Below are 23,754 nucleotides of genomic sequence, written 5' to 3'. Positions count from 1 at the left end.
ATATGCCAATCTCTCTTTTGGACTATCAATGTTTCCAAATCCATTTCCAGGATATCCCTTCAAAGATACATATTTTCGATACCATCATCAAGCCCACAATGTTGGGGGCCTAGCTTGGATTTGTTAATTGGGACCACATTGAGCAGGTCCAGAGTCTCATGCTACATCTTATTAGGTGCAAGTGTACCGTTCCTCTGAGAATTATACAAGCAGGTTTGTTGCCAAGCTATTGCATCTCAAGAATATCATTCAATTTACTTTCTACATATTCATGGGTGAATCTGCATCTAGTAGTGATAGATATCCATATTTGGTTATTTGTTCTTCTAAGAAGATTGCCTCACAAGGTTCAACGTGGAGCCCTCATGGTTGGTACACCAACGCTAGCTCACTCCTTTCTATTGGCATCTCTATTAACAAACTACCTTGTTTCATGCATTCTTTGGATACTCCTCCCCAGGTCCTTCCTTTGAAGGAGACCACCAAAGCTGCTAGAAGGGGCATTTACAAGTAGTACATCTAGGTCACTTGAATCTCCCCTCCTATGCTTCTTAGCAATGAAGCTTGTTTTTTATGCTGAGCATTTCCTACAAATTAAAGAGGGTATACTTTTCCATCCTCACTATCTCTACTATCATTGGTCACATGGCCTAAGGTTTCCCCTTGGCTAAATGAGAATTTGTTCCTGTGAGATTTTGCCAAGATCAAGAGCTCACTGAAAAGTACAAAATAGAGAGACAAGATATAGGACAAGAATAAACTATATTCTCATCAATAGATAGATGATCAAAAGATCAATAGTTGTTTACAATGTAGATGAGTCTGCTTATATAGGCAAGGCTATATGGATATGTGAGCACACAAACATGACATGTGGCTCAATAAGAAACAAGGGTAGGTAGGAAATAGGTGTGGTAGGTAGGAGAAACAATAAAATATTCAACATGAGGTGGATCACCCACCAAAGGTGGAATGTAACAATAAGACAACAAAAGGTGGAAATTCTCCTACAAACACTATCCCAATGTGGCACAAACACCCAAGTGTCTCATACCCAAACTACTATGAAATGCATTTCCTAAGTAAACTTAAGTAAGGTGTAATAATATCCATGATGAATAATTATTTACACCAACAGTTCCCATCAACTACAAGTTGAGACAGAGAACCATATTCCTTGCCTTGACTAAATCTATTGTCTTTGCTCCCTCTAGAAGCTTGACATCAAAGAACATTTCATCTCCAAATGCTCCATTTATTACAAGATTTGAGAGAGTTATTACTACTACTACTACTAAGACTCAGGCAACAATCTCTCTACTTTCCTTAAATATTTAGACCAACAATGTTTAGCTCTGTAATAAACACCCCTACTTTTTTTTGAAAAAAATTCCAACAAAAAATGAGATACAATGCAATGTCCTTTCCACTTTCTAATCACCCAATTCCCGAGATGGGCAAGGCAAGAACATATGTTGTTCAGGACCACACAACTAACTAAAATGCACGAACTTGAAATTAAATGCACTCGGCAGCAAGCCAGCCAATCTCACTTCATTCATGGAGTGCTATGCAACTGAAAGGAAAGAACACAGATTGTTCAATACAATGAAAACAAACACTTCATGCTTGTTCAACGAAATGCAGCTACAAAGCTTCCACTAATTCAATGGGTAACAAATTCAATACTCTACACTTATTCAGTGGGGTAAGAAAATACAATGATTCCACATATTCCGTGGGGTAAGCAATCGAAAACTTTCCACTTATTCAGTGGGGTGAGTACATACATTAATGAGCAATGATCAAGCCCACTCTCGGTACTACCATTCAGCATAACACAATGATATATTAAATGCAATAAAACTCACATTAACTGCTGCACACTCCATAATAGATCCAAATAACATTAATAATCAGCAAATCAATGAAACAACAGCAAAATACCTTATTAGGATGAAGTGTCATGCTGGTGCAGGTCTGATAACCCCTTTCATTGCTGTAATAACAGAACTGAACATTGTTGGAATGCTCAGAAAACTTTGAAAGGAAGCATTCTAACACACCCACTTGCAAACTACTAAAAAAGCACTTCAAAACTCCTTCGTACACACCCAAAAATAAACTGTAAAGGAAGGCATAATAAGCTGATAACATATATCAGTCCTAAACTAACCTGTAACAGCATACTATTGCTGTAATTGCAGGTACATATCATCATGAAACTCACTATACAGTCATTTTCCCACCAAATGAAAACTTGGAATCATCAACCAACTACCGGGCACCACCAAACAGGAAGTAATAAACATCAAAAAGAGGGCTTCACCTCCAGCAGTCTCATGCCCCATTATGAGTGGTACAGCCCACTTATAACCATCAAATCTGCCACTTAAAAACTGTACGACCTGTACAGCTGGTAAAGAAACAATAAATCAGAGTCCAGACTATACCTCCAAAGATGAGCAACTCCAGATTGTATGGCCTGGGTAAAGGTGGTGTGTCTTTTTTGGGATGGATGCGGCTTGCACAAAATCTCTTCACACTTTCCAGATTACTGAAAACACACGAGTTCAATCGCCCAAAATGATTAGCATCAACAAAATTCGTCAAAATCCTCTAGTTTGATCAGCAAACAAAATAAACTTCACTTGCAACTCGATTGTACTTCCTGAATGGAATTACCAAGATCAACTAAGGGGGATTTCGTCCCTTAAACCAGTAATTTCTAGAACGCTTTCATCCTCAATAAATTTTGAGAAGAACACAAGTTCTATAAATCTGAAGATGCAAATAACATTTCATGGCTAACCTCCCAAATGGATTCTCAATCCCTTTTTATAAATTTCTAGAAAAACAATATTAATAATAAAAATATAACAATTCCCTTTTTTCTCCACAAACTCCTTTCCAAAAAATAATAATAATTCATCATGTGTATAAAGACCCCTTATCCTAGGCATCCCATTTGGTGCACAACTTACAACACCCTTTTAATAAATAATCTCACTAAATTGTCTTTTTAATATATTCATCATTAGACAACTTAAATAATTATATAATATTTTAGTAAATTACCCAAGTTGGAAAGTATCAAAATGACACAATAATGAAATTCTGACCATACCAATGTGCTACTGAAGTCTCAGGATGATGATTAGAAGCAAATGGGTGATTGTCTAAAAATATAAACTTCTCCAAGAAGTTTGGTGAGCTCCCAAAAGGTCAGAAATCAATTGTATAAACTTATTTTGGTGGTCCCCTATATTGTATCTTTTATCTTTGTTCTTCCCCTTGGTGTGGCTTTTAACTCTCTATTGTATACTACTATTCTCTTCAATCCCAATGACCTACTTTTGGTCATATGTGGATATTAATATAATTTCTTTCTTACTCTCTACTTATGGGGTTATGTTCGATGACACCCCTTTATTTTAATACCTATCCTACTTCTAGACTGAGGGAAAGATCTTCATCTTTACCTTGATTTTATGTATGGCATATTCCTTTAAGGTGTTACATCTCTTGTGATCAAGATTCTATTTTTTTCTTTCACTTCCGCCTCTACATACCTAGGTTCCTTTTCCATCCCTTTTATATCAACCATTTCTATGTGTCGAAGATAACTAACCTTGTGAGATACCACTATTATTCCATGTGCCACAAACCCAATGGGTTCCCAATTATTTGAAACCTTATGTGGTGCTGCAATTATGTTATTCCTCTTAAATTTCCTTTGTGCTTTTTCAACTAGAAATGTTACAAGAGGTTGGATCTTTCTATGTACTTGATGTGTTTCCCCACATTGATCACAAAAGTTAAAAAATGTAACAAAATCTTATTTTGGCTTATTCCAATCCTTTGTTTCTCCTCCTTGTTCTCGATGTATATACTAAGAATGAGTTAGTGACTCTAAACTCCAACAAAAGAAGTGGATGCCTACTAATTTGTTTGTTGCTCCCCTTTGACCTCTTTTAGTCAAGAACTACTCAATATTTAATATGCTTCCTTAGATTGGAAGCTCCATCTTGTGCATTAGCCATTCCTCCTTTACAAATCCACATTTAATTGCAATCTCTAGATTTCTCCATGTGAAAATGTTCTACTTACGGGTTTTCCACCATCTTGCGGCATTCCTTGGCAATATGAGATCTACAACTGCCATCCTAATCTCATAGGATTCTTCCTTCTTCATCTTCCCCAAATACTTCTCAACATCCCCAATTCAAACATATTTAGGATAGTTCTTGCAGTTATGACATACAAAGATTTTTATTTTTATTAGTAATTCTTCTCCACTCTATCTCATCACTGGTTTCAATATAGGCACTACAATTTATTGCCATATTTTATGTTCTCTTATTCCTTATCTTCTGAAGTTCTTAACCATTTATCAATATCCTCTTCTTTGTCTTCTTCAATATAAGTGGCATTGGAGATGGTATTTGGTCAAGGGGGGTCATCTACTTATCATGTCCCTTGATGTGGGGGCTCAAACCCTTCGGGATTTCTTTATTCTATTCTAATCTAATCAGCTACAATACTGTTCCCCTTATTTAAACTTTCTCTTACTTCTATGTCTCTTTTCACTTTCATATCACAAATTCATATCTTTAATATATAAGGTGTTGCCTCTACTTAGGGTTTCTTCATAGATTCATTTGATCCATCAACTTTAGGGGCCTTGCATTTTCTCTACCTTCTTCACTTCACCCTCAAACTTTTTAGTGTTGGCTACCCTTGCTCAAACATCCTTTTCTCTTTCTCTCTCTCTCTCTCTCTCTCTCTCTCTCTCTCTCCTATACATGCCAACACCATGACCTCAATGATTCTACCAATTTCTACTAAACCACATTCCTTCTCTCTCTCTTTTTTATTCCTCTAATTTTATTCTCTATATCTCATTATTCCTACTAGTTTATTCATCTTACATCCCTCAATCATATTATTCCTTCCCCAAGGATCACAACTAATTTGTCTTAGCAGTCATGTATTTTTGGATCTCCTCCCTTCTCTCTACCATCTCCTTAGTTCCTAGTTCCTTGAGGGCTAGCACTTAGTGTGCACTGCTACACGTTGTCATAGCAACTATTATCACCATGTATAAGTAAAACAAAAATCCAAAAGTTCACTTCTCCTTGGTTTGAGTTATTGCTAATTTCTACCTCTGGTATGATCATTTTTTTCGGAAACTATCCAGCCTCTAGGATGCACCAAGACATCAATGCCCCTCATACATTATAAATACATTGTAATAGATGCTTGGAGCACCCTAGGGGCTGGATAGCCATTTCTCTTTTTTTCTACAGCAGGGATATTTCTTTTGTGGTGTTTGTCGTACATCCTTAGATATTTTCTAGACCATAAAAGCTTTCTTTGCTCCAAATATCTTCCTTCTAACATTTTTGGTTCACACCATTCCTAGGCTTCTACCTTATCTTCTGTGTCAGTTCAGGAATCACCACTTTCTATAAATATTTCTCAGTTTAAGTTTTCCATTAAACTCTTGTTTGGGTATTCTTCCAATTGTATAGTACCTTCTTCGTTTCATCCTCATCTTCTTCTTTATATATGGTATGTATTTCCTCTATATATACTACTTTCATACCTTCATTAAAAGGCATATATACCACTTTTCCATTTCCTTGCAGTACAAGCGGTTATCTTTCTACATGAAATATCCCACTGTTGTTTACAGGCCTTTTTATGTCCAAAATGATATTGAGTATATCCTAAATCCCTTGATACATATGTATGACTTCAAAATCTGCTTTTGCTTTTATTCCCATGAAATCCACTTGTACATCTCTCAATGTTCCTAAAGGAAAATTTGGGATGTCCATCAGCTGGAGCAATATCATACGGTGTTTTGTGAAGTTCTGACCCACTGAATGCTTACCACACTTTCTTTGGCATATGTTTATGTCAACTCCTAAATCTAGTAAAGCTCTTTTTGCTATTCATCCATTGAATTTCACATCGAGCAAAACTAGTTCTTCCATTTTTCCTATGTTTTTTCCAGAGTTCTGATTTGAGATCTTCTTCTCTCCGTTGAAATAACAAAACTAGAGGCTTTCCTCCAATTTCATATTTATTAGTTTACTCAGTGCACGTTTAACTTGGATTTTACTTATTTTAAGTTTGAACTCACACTGCAAAGATGATAATGCATAGCTCGATCAGTAGTTGCATCAACATTTGTAAAATTTTCAATTTCATATTTACTTTTCTTGTCCAGCAAAGAAGGCACCAGAAAACATTAAATATTCGTACAATTAAATTTTGCCAATTACAACATACGGGTATTATTGAACGGGACATCAAGAAACATAAACCATAACGAATACAAGTTTTGAGTCACAAATGCTACAGACTCATTTTAAAGTTTGGCTGGAGAGTAAAATTATTAATGAGAACAGCTATATGGCACTTGGAATAATAAGCGTACCACAACCTATGACAACATTCAAATTATCTGCTAATGATTAGTTGTTCTAAGATCTCAAAGTAACCCAACAATAAATGCATCTACTGTCTGTAAGGCTGTGGTCTAGTGACATGTTTAAGTTACATGAACCATGCTTAAGAACTGACGGAGATGCTTCTTATGTTGTAACGAGTAAAATGGAATTAGGAACCCTCTTTATGGACAGTGGAAAGGGGTTTTCTTATTATCATCAACAACAACAGCAATAATAATAGAGATAAATTTACAATAAATTTAAAAAAAAAAACTGGAGACTTTATTTGAGCAACAACAATGATGAATCGTGATAATAATAGATATTAGCTTAAAATAGACAAAACAAATGCCAAGGAAACTAGATTAAGTTATGTTCATAACTTACTAGGCCCACTGCCCACCTGAACCTTATTAATTAGGTTAAATTGGGTTTATTGCATCCATTTTTAATGGTATCCCTAGAGTTGAGACTAAGATTTTACCAAAGGGAGATACAGCTCAACAAAAGTCTCTTGTGAAAAAGATTTCATGATTATTAGTTGACTTGGAACACATGCTAGCATTAGCAACATCACAGTCAACCAAGTCTATAGACTGCAATTAATCTGTTGGCCCAAGGTTTGCCGTTGCGCCAACCTATTAACGTCTGATACAAACACCAAAGAAAAACAAACCACGAGAGGCCGTTAAGCCACGTTGTGAATCCTCGAGGACGGTGCTGAACAACCAAGGGGATGAAGGCACCAACCTTCCAACAATCCCCCCCCTAGGGCGACTGAGGGATTTGAACCCGTGACCTAAGCTCTGATACCACTTGTTGGCCCAAGGCTGGCCGTGCGCCAAAAGATCGACCTATTAACGTCTGATACAAACAACAAAGATAAACAAATCACGGGAGGCAGTTAAGCCATGCCGTGAATCCTTGAGGACGACGCTGAAGAACCAAGGGGACGCAGGCACCAACCTTCCAACATAATCAACTAAAAATTCACCCATGCACCACAATACATGTAGCATTAAGTCACCCTATGCTGGTTTGTGTGTTACATGTGGATCTATAAAAGTACAGAGTATACAAGAAAAAATGTAGAAACAGGAGAATAGAGATTTCCAAACAAAATCAGAGATGTAGTATTAAGTCACCTTATGTTGGTTTGTGTGTTACATGTGGATATACAAAGTATGGAGAATACAAGAACAAAAGTAGAGATAGCAGAATAGAGATTTCCAAATAAAACTGGAGGCTTTCCTCTAATTTCATACTCATAAGTTTACTTAGTACATTTTAAACTTGGATTTTACCTAATATCATTTTGATCTCTAACTGCAAAAACAACTATGCATAGCTTTAAGGGTAGATCATATTCATTAATAAAAAAATTTATATTTATATTTGTTCTTCACCTTGCAAAGATGACATTGATAGTAGTATGACAAAATAAAAAATTTGATCATACCTTCTGCACCCGTGCAAGGAGACGAGTAAGATTGCTTTTCAGGCTCCGCACACGCTCAAGGCTCTTGGTACTGACATTTCTAGCCAGCTCATCCAATACAGGGTAAGCTTCTCGCTCAAGTTCTGCAACATTTGTATCCATGTATGTACAAACCACCTCCAGAGCTATTTCCAATACACGGAACTCAAATGGAAGTTCACGCTGCAACCCATCTGCTGCTTCGGGGACAGGTAGCCAGCGTCCAGGTGAAGTTGCAGCAGAAGTGCCAGGCTTTTCCTGCTGGCCTGTGGAATTACTTCCCTGAATCTTAGATGATATTCTGGAAGGAAGTTGTTGCCTGAGTTGATCCACAAATTGAAGAACAGCTTGGTTCAATGGATCAAGCAAGAAGACCTCTTCAGCAGTAACAATTGCCTTAATAAATTCCAAATTGACCACCATGGCTTTCTCCCTAGCTGTGTATTGAATCCAATAAACCAAACAGTAAACGGAACTCCTGTAACTTTAAGCCCAGAAAGAGCAGGACAAGAACCATGAAAGAAATGGATTATGGAATACATTCACTCGCAAAACATGAACTATTTTCATTTCAAGTTATTGAGAAAGCTCAGAAGTTACTACCAAATGATCTGCCCTAAAAGGCTTCAAAAAAACATCAACATGGAACATGTCACAACACAATTATAGTACAATAACATGTGAACGGGTATCATGCATCTAATCACTAAACAATGTTGCCCAACCACATGGCTTGAATTTTGGAACAGATACTCAGGAAACTAAAAATCAAGGAACCATGAATCTGCATTTCAGTCAAGTCATTATAAGAGACTGGCATACATATTTTACTAAATATTTTCCTCTTCTTTCCAAATAGCCTAAACTACAGTCAGAAAGTTCATTAATTGTTACCATCCTACTTTTTTCTTTTTCACTGTACCAGAGGAACCAGCCTTCATAAAAAATTATCCATCAATTTCAATTTGCACTTAAGTTAGCAATATCCAACATGGAAAATTTCTGATACTTTTTTGCTAAGTTACCGATTCAGGTACGGATACGGGTATGGAATCGCGGAATCGGCAAAAAAAAAAATCCTTGGGTATGGGTACGTCCATACATACATACATACAAATATATATATATATATATATATATATTCAAACATCAAAATTATTAAATATAATTATATAAACTATCACTACCATTATTGATTATTACAATGATAAAATCCATACAAATATGAAATATACAATGTAACTTTCCATGCATAAATGATAAATCATAAATCATAAATCCATAATTGCCAATGCCTTTACTTCTCTCTCTAAAGCATTCTTAGATTTTATTTGAAAGGTTTTTAAGGCTTAGAGTTTTAGACAACTGACAACCATGGTATTACTGTAATTAGGTAATGAAATATCATTTGCATTAAAATCCCTGCAGTACTCCATCACTGATGATGCATATCACTGCAGCAGATGTTGCTCAGATCCATACAAATCCACTTTAACAACACAAATTGCAGCTGTATATGAATGAACTGAAAAAAATCTGGTATACAATACAGAGGAAAACATTCTAAATTTATAACTGGGTTTATGGAACATTTTCTCCCACAGAGGACCCCGCCGCCTGGGATGAACCCGGGCGGAATCCACGGGGAACCAGGCTCGGACCAGGACCTGTAAGAAATCCAAACCAGGATCCGAGGCAATTGGGGAAGAATCAGTAACTTAGCTTTTTTGAAAGCTGAATTTTGGCATTCTACCTTTACATATAGTATGGAAACATTCTTAAAACTTTATATCAAATAGATTCGATGTACATTTGCTGCTTCTAGCAAGTTAAAAAAATATGGTGCCGACTTATTCCTTTAATAAATTTCCAAGATTGTGATAGATGATGGAAAGGGGAGAATTGTACTGCTATTAGCCATGGCCCTTCTAAGAGAACTTGAAAATATATAAATTATATCAATTGTTTTCTAAACCTATGTATAGCTGAAGTCTCAGAGAGCCAGAAGTTATACAGCTAAAACCGTGATGATTTTCAGATAAGATGGGATCTGAACAATAAACAACATCAATAGAAAACATGTATAAGTTAACAAATTTCATATTTGTGGAGCAGAATTTATTTTACAAAACCATTTTGCCATCTCACTATGGACAGAATCCTAGCACCTGCTGATATGTTTTATCCCTTATTTTTTACCATTCAAAGCAGACTATTAAAAATTGAAGAGGTTTCTGGCCAAGGTTGTCAATACTGTCATCAAGGATACAGAGGGCCTCTGCTTTGACAGATATTTGAGCTCAGATAACAGTTTTGGCTATGAGATGGGAAGTAAAGAGCACCTAGTGGAGATGTACTATAGTAATAATGATAATATACCATTAGGGCACAAACACCCATTTAGCCTTACAGTTTTACAGGGAAAACATTTCTTTTACAAGAGAATGTTATGCCTGGGGAAACTTGTATGACAAAAAGCTAGGTTCTTATTTAGACTAGAATGTGTTGACGTGTCTAAAGTCGCATCGCTGCAACTCTATCCACCCAACGCAGAATAGAATGACCTCGCCAGGTATCCTATCCTTTCTTGTATAAGGAAGCCTTATGCTGTTTGGTTTGATCATGTGGGGACAACCTCAAGGTTCCAAATGTCAATTCTTGACTACGGGATAACTCAACAGTCGATGTGTTTTGTTGGAAGCACAAGGGGTCTTACGTTTTCCAACAAGCTGGTCTGCACCCTATAATGCTGCGATTCTCAAGCTGCGAAAAAAAACCAAAAGAGAAGGGATAGGAGACCTAAGGACAGCGATAAGAATGACTAGTGCAGCGGGTAGACAGATTTCCATTAACAGATTCTTGTTTCGCCAGAGACACCCTCACAACTACACAAGAACAGTGCAATCTCCAAGGGATGAAGGATTTTCAGACCAGAGACATTCATTTAGGCACCCAATCCTGGCGCAGCCTAAGACAAAGACCTACAGTTCAACTAAGCACAGTAAGTTTCAGACTAACCATGCACAGTGGCCTACAATCAGCAAGCCCCCAATGTTATGAACTTGAAATGCATCAAATACCCTTCCACATTTTGCCATTAAAATCCCTGCACTCTAATTAACCAACTAAAAGAGAAACCATGCAAACAAAAGAAAACAAAGACAACAAACACCATGATTCAATGTTCATATATTTGCTTCGGCTGCCATTACAACAATTTCTGCACCAGTTCTACTCTACTCCTAACTACTAAATTCTAACCTTCTAGCAATCTAAATAGAATCTAACTGTCTACAAAAACTCTAACCCTTTACAAAGAGAGGCATCCTACCTTTTATAGAATTTACAAATTTGAATCGAAGGGCAGGATTGACTGCATCCAGGGGCTGCAATTTGCCTTCCAGAAGCTGGCAGCTTTACCCATGCCTACTCAATTCTTAGCTATCCACCCAACCACCTTTTCAACTACCTATCACTATTTGGCTTCAATTTGGGTCTATCCGATAGTTGGAAACAACTGACCTGTGTTCCACTTTGTTTCAAAATATCTTGAGCAGGACCCACAGGCAGCCTTACATTAAACAATTTCAGTTTTTAAAACTGAATTTTTGGAATTAAATCCAGCTGTGCATTTCTCGAGAATGCATAATTGTTGCATTCTAAATGTTCTTCGGTCTTTGGTCTCGGTGATGGACTTCAACTTGTAGTCTGGTGGTGGCGCGTTTCTTCATGCTTCATCTTGCGCCTAGCTTTGATCTTGTGTTAAGTCGTCACTTTAACTCCTGCCGATGTCCTTTTCCTGTGAACAATATTTTTATTTAACGTCTGGCTTCGTCTCGGTGGAGTTCGAGCTTGAGAAGCTCTTTGTGAAATGTATCTTTTAAATGTCTCTCCTCAAACATGAACTCCGATTCTTTGTCTTGATTTGCTCTCTAACTTAGATGAAATTTAGGCCTGAGAGGTGAACTGCGAGATGTTAAGTTCAATTTCGAACGCTTCACCTAAAATGTGAGATTTCTTCATATTTTACTTGCCTTTGTTTATGATTTTTGGGCTTGAGAAAACTCTTGGTGCGACTTGACAAGTTTAAAATGCACTCATTTTGAATTTCGGGCCTAAGGGGCCTTTGTGCGACCTTTTCTTTTGAATGATCTTTGACTAAAAAAGAAGACCCTAGACCCTCCTCCTTCAACTTAGACCTTTTGAGTTCTTTTTTCGGCCTAAGAGGCAAAAATGCACGACTTAGTTTTTTTTCTTCAATTTCGGCTGAAGAGGTTCTTAGGGCGAATTTGGAACCTTTATTCATTTTCGGCTTGTTAACATCTTTTAACCTTTTTCGGCTTATGAAAGGTTTTCAGCCTAGAAGGCTATTTTGCGAACTTGTTATTTAGCCCCCTTTCTCCTTTTTCGGGCTATAAGGGGAGAATGCGTGAATTTGTTTTATTTTGCAAAACATTTAAAATGGCCGAACTTTGCTTTCAAAAACCTCCCCTCGTATTTTCATTTCAATATGAAATTTCAGCAATTTTATGCACATTTATAATGAACTGCGTGATTTTTAGGCTTTGGTTGTTTTCGGCCCTAGAGGCTCATCTTGTGCGATTTTATTTTAGTGATTTTTGGCCTGGAAGCCGATTTCGATAGGCTTTGTGCATTTCGGACTCCTTTGCAATTTCGGGTATCTTCCCTAAGGTGCGCGATTTTAACTTGAATAACTCTTCTTGGGCAAATGAGGTGAAATATACGATTCATGCTTGGGAGAAGTCGAGCTTAAGAGTGGAAATGAACGATTTTTGGTTGCCTTATAAAATTCGGGTGATGAATGAGAAATGCGAGATGTCTTCTTTGCTTCATTTTCGGCTCAAATGAGGAGTTAGCGCGAAATATTCTCCCAGCCCTAATGGTTTGCGCGATTCTGGAGTGAGCAAGTGACTTCGGGCTCCATGAGGAATTAGCACGATGTAGTTTTGCTTTAGCCTTTTGACCACAATGTGCAATTTTACTGACTTGCAAATCAAACAAAACATCGAACTTGCACTTCGGCCTTTTATGCCGATTTTGAAGTTTTATAGAGCCTTTATTAATTTTCGGGCTCGATGGTTATTTTGCCAGCTTATGTCAATGATTTTATACTTCGGGTTAAGAAGGTAATTTGAGAGTTTGTGTCTCGCAATTTGGGCTTTTAGGCCGACTTCAGACTTTTAACGACCTACATTTCGACCTTCTAAGCCAAATTTTGACTTTTGTCTTTTTGAATTCTTGCCTTAAAGGCCGATTTTGAAGCTGCTCTATGGATTTCGGCTTTGAGATGGCTGAGTGTGCGATTTAGACTTTCTCATCTTTTCCTTGTCCTCTAATTTTCGAGTAAGTTGGCTGAATTTGAGTTTTAGCCTTCCATTATGGCCATGTAGCCTGATTTCGTGACTTTAAGTGGTATTTCGGCTACTTTCTCCATTTTGGAGGTTTTGAATGATTCTCGGCCTATAAGCTTAAAATGCAAACTCAAACCCCTTACCATTTTTGGTCATATGAAGCCTATTTGCACGACAAAGTTTCTTTTATATCATTTTCGGCTCCGAATGCCTATTTGTGCAATTCTCATTGTTTGTGATTTTTCGGACAAATGAGAGGATTTCGCGAAGTATACTTCTGGCTTCACATCGCACATTCTCCTTCGGGCAAATATAACAAAAAGACAGGGTCCCCTGAAACAGGGGTGTGTGTGCAGAACGCACAACAGAGAGCAATTATGTAATGTCCCGTTTACTTTTGTTTTGAGTATTTCAAGCCCTAGTACACAATAGCAATGATTTGGCACAATCCTTAATAAATATTAACTTTACTTTCCTTGAAGGTTCAGAAATAACTATTAATATTTTTGTATAGGAAAGTATATTCTGTGTACAGCCCAGGAAATGACAGAATTAATTCCAGTATCAGTTGCTGTTTTAATCACAAAGACTGCAGCAATCTACTTTATATGAATGCCTTTGAATTTTAGTCAACTAAATCAGCAGGGGGCGGGGGGGCAAGGGGGGGCTTGTTATCCTCTAATTTCAGACCTTGAGGGATTTTCTCCTCAGGTTGCTGAACCACAGTCCATGCTCCACAAGGAGTAATAGCTTGATATAAAATGTACTCAATGATGATCTTCTCCCCTCATTTGATCTCTTATATATAGGATCTTCTACCAACAGTCCCAACTCTCCCACTGCCCTTGGAAATAAACTTTTAATTATATTTTCATAATATTAATTAATCCTTCCTCTGGCACCCACAATTCCCTTTTTTCTTCTTTCGCAGCTTTTTCTTATCTGTGGACTGCCTATGCAAATTACTGCATCTTTAATGATCTCCCAATGTTCCCTTGGGTAGTGGATCATTATATCTTTGGCAGGGAATCATTTTTATTCAACTTTTTAATACTACATAAAGGATTGCAGCCATGAACCTCATTAATGGCTGCTCTTCAATGCTCCCCTTAAGACTGATAATTTGCCTTCTTCGTTCTCATGGAATTAAATCTGTTTCAGATCATTATCAGATCGGATCAAAGCCTATTCCCTAAATGCTTTAATCCCAAGACCTATGGGAAAATAATAGGCGTTGGGTTAATCATGTTCTAATTTTAAGAAGGGGGCATTACAAATTAATCATCCCCACACCTTCCAAACTTTGACAAAAACACTTCTATTGATCCCTATAAAACACTTCTGGACCCTGATCTGTTTTTTCAATTTTAAAAGACAATGGTCTCATAGGGACCTATATGTAAAGACTCCATATGAAGCCATTTTAAGCCTCTCTTGTGCTATAAAACAAATAAGTTACATGATTGTATACTGCCAAACCCTGAAATATTTGAAAGACTAGGGAGGAGGATTCATGGCGTATAAGGCAGATGGTTGAAAATGGCATTCAACATGGAAATAAAACTATCTGTAAAGCCTGAGTCGTGGATTGGCTGGTAATCAATCCTATTCTAGCATTCAAAGCTAGGCTGGTGGAGAAACACCAGAACCAGAAAGATATGTGTAACATGCAAGGAGGAAACAAGAGGGATTCAGGGCATATAACGGAGATTGATGAAAATGCCAATCAACGTGGAAACAAAGCTATCTTTAAAACCCGAGTCATTGATTGTCTGGTTATCAATTCTATTCTAGCAATCAAAGATAGGCTGGTGGAAAAATACCAGAACCAGAAAGATATTTGTAACATGCAAGTAGGAAACAGTTAAACATGACTTTCACAATTATGGAGTAACACAGCCACTGGGAACTAGGTCTCACTCAAATATGCATTTCTCTCACTCGTGGACCAGTCCATTGGAAACAAATCATTTGAGAGGCCTGTGTATGGTCCAAATCCAAATGGTGAAGATTTATGGAATACTATCCAAGAACATTCCTTTGAATATAAACTGGAAATATTTTCACACAATAAGCCTATAGTTATACAGATGCTGCCTAGTGTTGTAATAGTAGTTGTAATCCTATAAGGATGCCTCCTAGCCATTCCATTTACTCTCTAATTGTAATCATAGATCTAAATTGATAAGAACACCACCTAAATATTCCATTTACTGTAATTGTAATGATATTGTTTTCTAATGTAGTACGAGATGCATTCTTTCCAAAGATGACGAATAAAGTGCCCCATAATATACCAGATATCCAATACAGAATTACTACCAAGTTAATATCTTCAAATGACTCGCATCAAGTTGTTACAGATAAGATTGAATTAGAGTAGCCATCTTTCCACCAATTTATTTGTAGCGGTAATCATCAAATTTTGTAAAGTTGATTGTCAGTTATACCAACAGAAGGAAAAACGCTGAAAAACATTATTAGCAGATTAAGTTCGGCTTAGTACCACATTGCACATGACAGCCAAGTCAGGCACCAATTTAAAGTATGAGACTCGTTTGTAGAAGTCTATGCAGCTGTCAAATTTTGTACCCTGGGAAAACCCAACCTTAATGATCAACCCTATTGAGTGGTACCGATGCCTAAAAGTAAACAGCCAGCACGTTATTTGAATTTCTTATTTGGTGTCAAAGCCCCAAAATAGTGTCCTAACTGTTTTAAGCTTTGCCGGCACTAATGGAGAAGCTCTTATTCTGAAGTGTACGAGGCATAGACCTTCAATCTGGATGGGGTGTACACTGTAGTCTAAATACCACCAGAGAGTACTGTGTCCTCATACACTATAACCTATCATCTGATCTAAACATAGCCAGAGATGACTGTCATATTATGTAAGCTACCCTCTAGTCTAAGCACGGCCAGAGGTACGCCGGCGCCGGCAATGATAGACCTTAGAAGACCTCTCATTTCTCTTTCTCTAATTTGTTTTTCTCTATATCCATAAACACCCCCAAATTCAAAATTACTGGCCACCAATAATTGGTTACTTGTCAACAATTCACTAATTTACTTGAAAAATCCATAAAAGCCTTGTTTACAAAAACAGGAAAGAGCGTTATCAGCGAAAGTAGAGTGTAAGAAAACTTACCTAAAATGTTCGATGAATGGGAAAAGACGGGACCAAGGATCCTCAAATCCCTGGCAGGAATTGAGACGCGCTTCATGATCATGTGCTTATCGCATTCCAGCACTTCTGAATTCCCATCTGCATCGAAGCGCATCCATAGCCGAAACCCCGCCTTCTTCTTGCTCCTCTGAAGCTGTGGCTGAAGCTGAAGCTCTGCCTCCGCGTGTGGACTGCTCTCGATTAAAGCATACGATCCGTCAGCCCCCTTTTCCTCACGATTGAATATCCTTCTAAGCCCACTTTTCCCCATTGTTCAGCCAAATAATAGCATAATTGAAGCAGAGCCCAGAATATTCATAGAGACTCACAATGCAAAGTTGTTTGACAGCATGGTTGAGCACATCCTGAGAAAGTGGGCAGATGAAAAAGGAAGGAGAGTGATAGCGCAAGGTTCATCAAATCAAAACATTTAACAATTGATTATTCAATTATTTTGACGCCTATCACTTAAAAAGTTTGAAATGCCCATACATCAGCGGAATCTGAAAGATCTTATTATATCAATGTAATTTAAAGCAATTATCTATAAGTTTCATGAAGAGTTTGACATAACAATCAGAATACAAGTAAATAAATTTTGATTGCTACGTCTATTCAAGAGTTATAAAAGCGTTTGTTTGTCCTTCACCACTCTTATGAAGATGTGGGTATGCAAGTTAACTTTAGCAAGACCAAGATCGTTTTTTTCTTGATAAAAAATAAGAAATAGCTTAACTTTTATTTTGAAGGATGTATTCTAGAAGAACTAATAGAGTGTAAAGACATTGGGATTGACTTCAACAACAATCTTGGTTAAGAAACTTGTGAAAAGAAAAGAATTTTGGGAGAGTGGAGAATGTTTCTTGTTCTTCAAAAAAGATGCGAAGAAACATAGTTATGAGATTGGAAAACAATTCAAACAATATTTCAGCTAGTAGTAATCTTGGTGGTGTTCTGTGGATGTAACATATGTGCTAGCAACACTTTAGACACAACTAGATGCAAATAGAGAGAATCCAAAAATGCATGATCACTAGTAAATTCAAGTGAAAAATGTCAATCCCCTATGAGATTATTCTCACTAAAACAAGTGCAATTTCTATTGAAGCCATTACTATCGCGTGTCTTCAAAGATCCTTGAAAAAAAATGAGTAGATGGATGTGAATAGTTGGCCCAATGTTGCCTTTAAAGATGTCTTGAGTGAAAGAAATAAGTCGTGGATGAAGCTAAATTGCAGGTGGGTAAAAAAATGGTGCATTCACTTGAATGCTTGCCCTAATAACAACAAACAAATAAAGAAATTTGTTGTATGTAAGTTTTACAAGTATGCGGCAAGACATTAAGGAGAAAGAAGAAATATTATCTCAATCAATTTAACCTCACTTTGAGCCATCAACAAAAGGCCTATTTAGAAGTCAATATCCCTTAAAGATCAGAGATTGCTATTGCCCAATTAAGGACTAACTTGCATTATCTTTGGTGTCAAACAAGTAGATGGAAAAGGTTAGAAGACATTTGGGAAGAGAGAATGTATATTTTGCACAATTGGGATAAGTTGAAATAGAAAAATATTTTATTTTGGATTGTAAAGATTACAAAGACACTCAATTCGACTATAAAAATTACAAAGCCACTTGATTCAAGTCCATGGTGATTTAGTTGCAACTTCATTTTAAGATGTATTCAGCAAGAAGATACTTGAGATAATAGAAGAGTTCGTTATCAAATTGAATCCAGCAAAAGATCAACACTTCACAAAGTAAAAATAGTGCAGGTTTGATGTCTCGTAAACTATATTTGACCCCGTGTGTAACATGATGCTACTACTAAGCTTAAAAACAAAAAGCAAATGAACCATAGTAACATAAGGGAAAGACAAACAAGAAGAAGCCTAGATATCTATAACATTTTATTTTTTTTAGAAAACAATTGCAGTAAACTATTTAACCTTTCTACAAGATAGCAATGAACCAAGAATGAGCAAGAGCTTATATAATAAAATGCCTATTCTGTCTTTAAGAACATAACATAAAAGTACAAAAGTGGTTTAGAGTTTACAACACTTGGTAGTCCATCTGTTTATCCTTAATCTTATGAACTTTTTGACAAGAGGGAAAGTATCTTTAGGGTGATTTACCACTCAAACATAGACCTGGCGATCTCCCACACAACTTTCAACTGAAAGAGACACTGCCCTTTGCAAGGGTGTAAGCAGGTTGATTGGTCTAATGCCATCTAAGACTGATGTTTCAACTCTACACAACTCTAGTCAGTCACTTACCATAGGATCAAACTCCTAACTAGCATGACCTCTAACTAGGTGGTGTATATGGACCATGTGAACTGGTGAACACTCGCTTAGCATAGAGTCACCTTGCCCGATTGTTTTCGTTTGCAAACATGAATAAATGTGTAGTCCATGTTCACAACCCTGCTTGATTAGAACCAACATAAGGGTTTAGTCTTACTAAGCAATAGGGATGTCTCTTATGCTAACTACATATTGACATGACTTAGAGACTCACCGGCATTAAGTTTAATTACCATTCTAGTTCCAGACTTGTAGTGACAAGTTTTACAGTGTTTAGCTTTTATATTAAGGTCACAATAATTAACTTGATTTTCTATTGTTTATGTATTATTGGCTCCATACTCATGATCATGAATGGCATACTACTTGCCTCCTCATAATTACAAGTATGAGTCTCCAGTCAATGACTCATTGTCATTATCTTTGCTTTGAGATATTGTACCATGCCTTACAATATGTGAGGAAGAGTTGAATACATGTTTACATCTAGACTCTGTATTCATTCTCTCTTTGGAATTTCAAATTCACTTCATGAATTCTGTTATATTAAATCAATATTTCCTTCTTAATGGACTAAATTAGGGAAATATAAGTTTGATTCTGACAATGTGTTCATTTTTAGGTGAGTATTTGTTTAAGTTTCTGAAGTTGCCATGAGCAATGACTGTTAATGTAACATAGAGAGGGTTCCCATATAATTATTGTGATAAACCTTCGTCTTAAGAGGAATTTCAGAATACATACATACTTAATGCAGTATTTGAAACATAAAATTTAGATCATTTTTAATTACTTATGCTCTTTACTTTTTTCTATTTCATAGAAGACTCTACGAGGTATGTTCTGCTACTATGACCTCAAAAAGTAATAGCATGCTATGATTTTTACAACTAATCTTTAACATTCATAGCAATAGATGATTATCGTTCTTATTGAAGCTATTGCCTTTCTTTGTGACAACAATTTAATTTAACCATTAATTCCAAATTATATAATTTCCAATTTCAAAAATAAAAAGATAATCCATTGTGCATAACCTGGAGTAAGCTTGTTCCCAAACCAAAGTTGAGCTCTATGCTTTCCAAACATTCCTCTTAGCTTGTCACTAAATTCCTTGCAAAGTATTTTCTTCACTTAGCTCCTTTTGTAATGCAAAGCCAATTCGTATTTTTCTTTCCATTTGAGAATGTGTTAAACAAGGTTTGCTTTCTCCTTTTATTGTATGGACTTCAAACTTTATCTTTGACCACTTATTTAAGTAGTTATGTGAATTACCCTTCATTTAGAGAAATTTATTTTCATCTCCATGAATTACATATCAAATGATAAAGATTACTTCACTCACATTGGTGAGCTCAGTGAATTCCTTGTTTTATAGCTTAGTGGCGACAACCATGGTTGGTGTTGCCTTATCATGCTTGCAAATTAACTGAAGCTCATATTACTATCATTGCCTTGGATTTTATAATCCATGTAGCATGGATTTCAATTTCTTTTTAATATAAAATGTGGTTGTTCACTTTAATCTACCGCCACTTGAAAAGAATATGGTTAGTATTGAGTTTACTCTTCATAATAAATATAATCGATATGATGAAGTTGCTCACACAAGTGAGCATGGCCTTCAACCATTATGTTCATGTGTTAATTCGTCAATAAATTCTTGATTATCAATAAATATACTATATAACCATGATACATGCTATATGAGGTATATATCATACATAAGTATATGTATGTGTATATTTGTGTTGCATTAATATGTCGCACTCGTATACACATATATACATGTGTGTATATACTTCTGATAGTATGCACTCATAGTCATCTATATATATCAAATATATTTTAATTAAAATAAAGTTAAAATCCAAAATGATTATCAATACTATTATTAGATGAGCTTAGTTATCTGATGGCTGAGGTCAACACTAAGAGTTCAAGATAAGAAGTAACCATAACCACTAGACTGACTAACTAGAGTTAACCAATCAGGTACCTAGTACACAACTCTTCATGTCTCTAGGCTCTATCAGCAAAACATGACATGACCAACACTTATAGGTTTGGAAACTCAGATGGCAACTTGACCACTCAATTGCTTACCTCCCATTCCCGATGAAACTTTCCCTCCCTTCCTAGAGGATGATGAATAACCTGCATCCACTATGGCAAAACAATGTAATTAGGCTAAAATCTCATCATTAGCTTTAACATGTATAAACATGATTAAATAGCTCATTAAAACTTAATGATTCTTCAAATGAAACCATTCACATATGCATTTTGAACCACTATTCAATGATATTAAACAACATCATATATCTCGGTGTATTAAAACATAACAAAATATCAGAAAACAAGAGAGATGTAACATTGTGAATGTTAAAATATTAGACCATTTGAACTCACTTTATCTTTATTATGACTATTCTACTCTTCACTACAAAAATGTAAACACAAAAGTATTTTTTAAACTTTTGTTATAATACAATATTATAGTAATGAATACAATTTAAACAAAAATATTAAAATATTTTCTAGTATTAATATTGTGAGAAATTATGTACTTCTTATAACATCTATAATAAAATTCATCCTTTCTCATTCGTACTTTTGTAATAAATTTCGTATAACTTTGTGTCACACCTACTCTCATTCCTCCTTGCGGTCGTTTGGCACCTTACACAACTTCAAGGATGCCCTGGATGCTTGCGTTAATGATCTTGTCAGCGAGGACATGCAATTTTGATCGCCCAAGGTTCCTTTGGCAATACGTTCCCCTTTGGCTTCAAGTGATTCATAGGGTTTCACATGGGTAAAGAATAATTTGCATCTCCCCAATCTTTTTTTGAATCCCTACCTTTACTCTCCTCCTTTTGTGGCGATGGTCAATTTGGACACTTTACCATTTAAGCATTTAGAATCAATTCAGAGAATTTTAGGGAGGAATTCCTAATGGAGCACACCCTCATTTATAGATTCACCAAATCAAGGTAGAAGCTATGCAATCTATATGCATGGATATAGGAAATTTAGAAGGATGATATAAAGGAAGAAGTAAGGCAGGGGTCTCATGAGGGGGGCTTAAGCTCTATTTTTAAGGAAGAGGCGGTTCCATGAATAAAAAGAATTTGTGCTACATGATTATTTGGAATCTTTTCCAAAAAAATAGAATCCCCTACTTTTTAGGCATGCAAATTTGAACGGGTGAAAAAGGGGTGGGGCTAGAAATTGCCCCACCAGCTTAGGGATGGTATTTGCCTCTTGTCAAACATCTAAGTTTAATCTCTATTAAAAAATAGTTTTAGAGGGAAATAAATTATTTTTGCTTGTTTTATTATGCGAATGCAAAAATATTATATTCATGAGACCACCGACTTCCTTAAATTTTGGAGCTTAAATTTTTTAAGCTAAGCTACACTACAAAATTCATGGGACCGTCAGCTTTAAAATTCTCCTAAAAAATCTCAATAGCTCCAGCTCTATTTTTTAGGATGCCCCCCTCCATGGTGTAATGTCCCCGTTTTAGCAGACTTGGTTTTGTGAGATTAGCCTATTATCCTGACCCTCGTAGGCTAATGTGTTGGATAGAGGGTCTTTTGAGGATTGGTATCATCTCCAGTGTTCAGAGTGCTTCAGTTTGGTCTTTGTTTGGTATCATTCGGACATCATTTGCTCTACTTCCTATTTTTAGTAAGTCTTGGGATGTTAGAGATGGACCCCTGCTATTTTTAGTAAAGGGGGTATAGTCATATGCAGCTTCATCATGTCAGCTCCCAGTTCAGACGGCGTTCAAAAATGATGAATATTAATGGAGATATTAATGTTTATTTAGTTTAAATAAACATTAATGTTTTGAGCTTATATTATTAAGTTATAATATAATTTTATATTATAACTTAAGTAAGAGTCCAAGTATCATTAAAGGGGACCATTTAATTAATTAATTGTGGCTCTTTTACCAAAGTGAAATATTAAATGACAAAGTGAAAATATTATATCATTAAATGTCACTTAATATCATTAATTGATTTAATGCCTTATTGGAGAAAATCGAACCTTCATGGGAAATATATATAAGGCTTTTGAAAAGAAGAGAAGGGGAGAATTGATCATTGTTATTTTTGATGAGAAGACTTGTCTCTTGGCTTTGGAGAAGAAGTTGGGGTTTCTGCAGCTTGTCCAGAGTATCGGCATTGGAGAACGTGAAGACTTCATTGCATCAGCAATCTGAGGGTGTGAGATATTCATCTGAAGTTGTTCCTAGGGTTGGCTTCATCCAGAAGTTGACATTGTGCTGATTGGAGATTTATTTTCAGATTTATTGGCGTAGCTGAGGGCATATGTATATGGCAGACTGAGAACATCATACAAAGGGTTTATTTGCTGCTACAGTGTCGTGAACAGTGCGCTATAGTATCGTGAACAGTGCGCATGAACAGTGACGTGAACAGTGCGCATGAACAGTGTCGTGAACAGTGCGCTACAGTAGTTTGAGTTCTATAGAAGGGGATTTAGAAAGGTTGAACAGCTATATATATTTGACAAGGGATTTGCATATGAGGAGAATCAAACCAATATATCAAGGCAGCCATTGAAATTCCAGGTTTTCTATCTATGGTCATTGTATTAGAAAATCATTACTTCATCGCATCATTTTCTATTATGATTATATCATGAAATACTTGGAGGTTGCATATGTTTAATGGAGATATAAGTTGCATATTCCACATTCATGGTAACATTCAACATTGATCAGCCACTTAGCTTTCATGCCAATTGTTTGCTTAAATGCCTAATGGCTGTAGGTATACATTGGGATGCATGACAAGTGTTTGTCTTAATGTCAACTAGTTGTACTAGTTAATTTCAGTAATTACATGTGTGTGTAAAGGTCTAAAACAACTAGTATATCATTTCTATAACAACTTTGCATTGTTAGAAGCTTTCCATAACTTCATTT

General features: G+C 36.2%; 1 protein-coding gene across 1 annotated transcript in view; it reads right to left on the bottom strand.

The window, feature by feature from the left end:
• Positions 1–16,922, bottom strand: part of LOC131063004 (magnesium transporter MRS2-4) — a 50,390-nt gene extending 33,468 nt beyond the window's left edge. Inside the window, exons 1-2 of the mRNA XM_059216769.1 lie at positions 16,459–16,922; positions 7,921–8,375 (exon numbers count right to left, since the gene is read on the bottom strand). Of these exons, the coding sequence (XP_059072752.1) occupies positions 7,921–8,375; positions 16,459–16,747 (744 nt within the window). The 5' untranslated portion in view covers positions 16,748–16,922. The remainder of the gene's footprint in view (positions 1–7,920; positions 8,376–16,458) is intronic.
• Between the last annotated feature and the right edge of the window lie 6,832 nt (positions 16,923–23,754).

Source organism: Cryptomeria japonica, chromosome 2 (genome assembly GCF_030272615.1).
Source record: "Cryptomeria japonica chromosome 2, Sugi_1.0, whole genome shotgun sequence".
NCBI classification, from domain to species: domain Eukaryota; kingdom Viridiplantae; phylum Streptophyta; class Pinopsida; order Cupressales; family Cupressaceae; genus Cryptomeria; species Cryptomeria japonica.
Note: the sequence above shows the minus strand (reverse complement) of the source record. Positions and strands in the feature narration are given on the sequence as shown.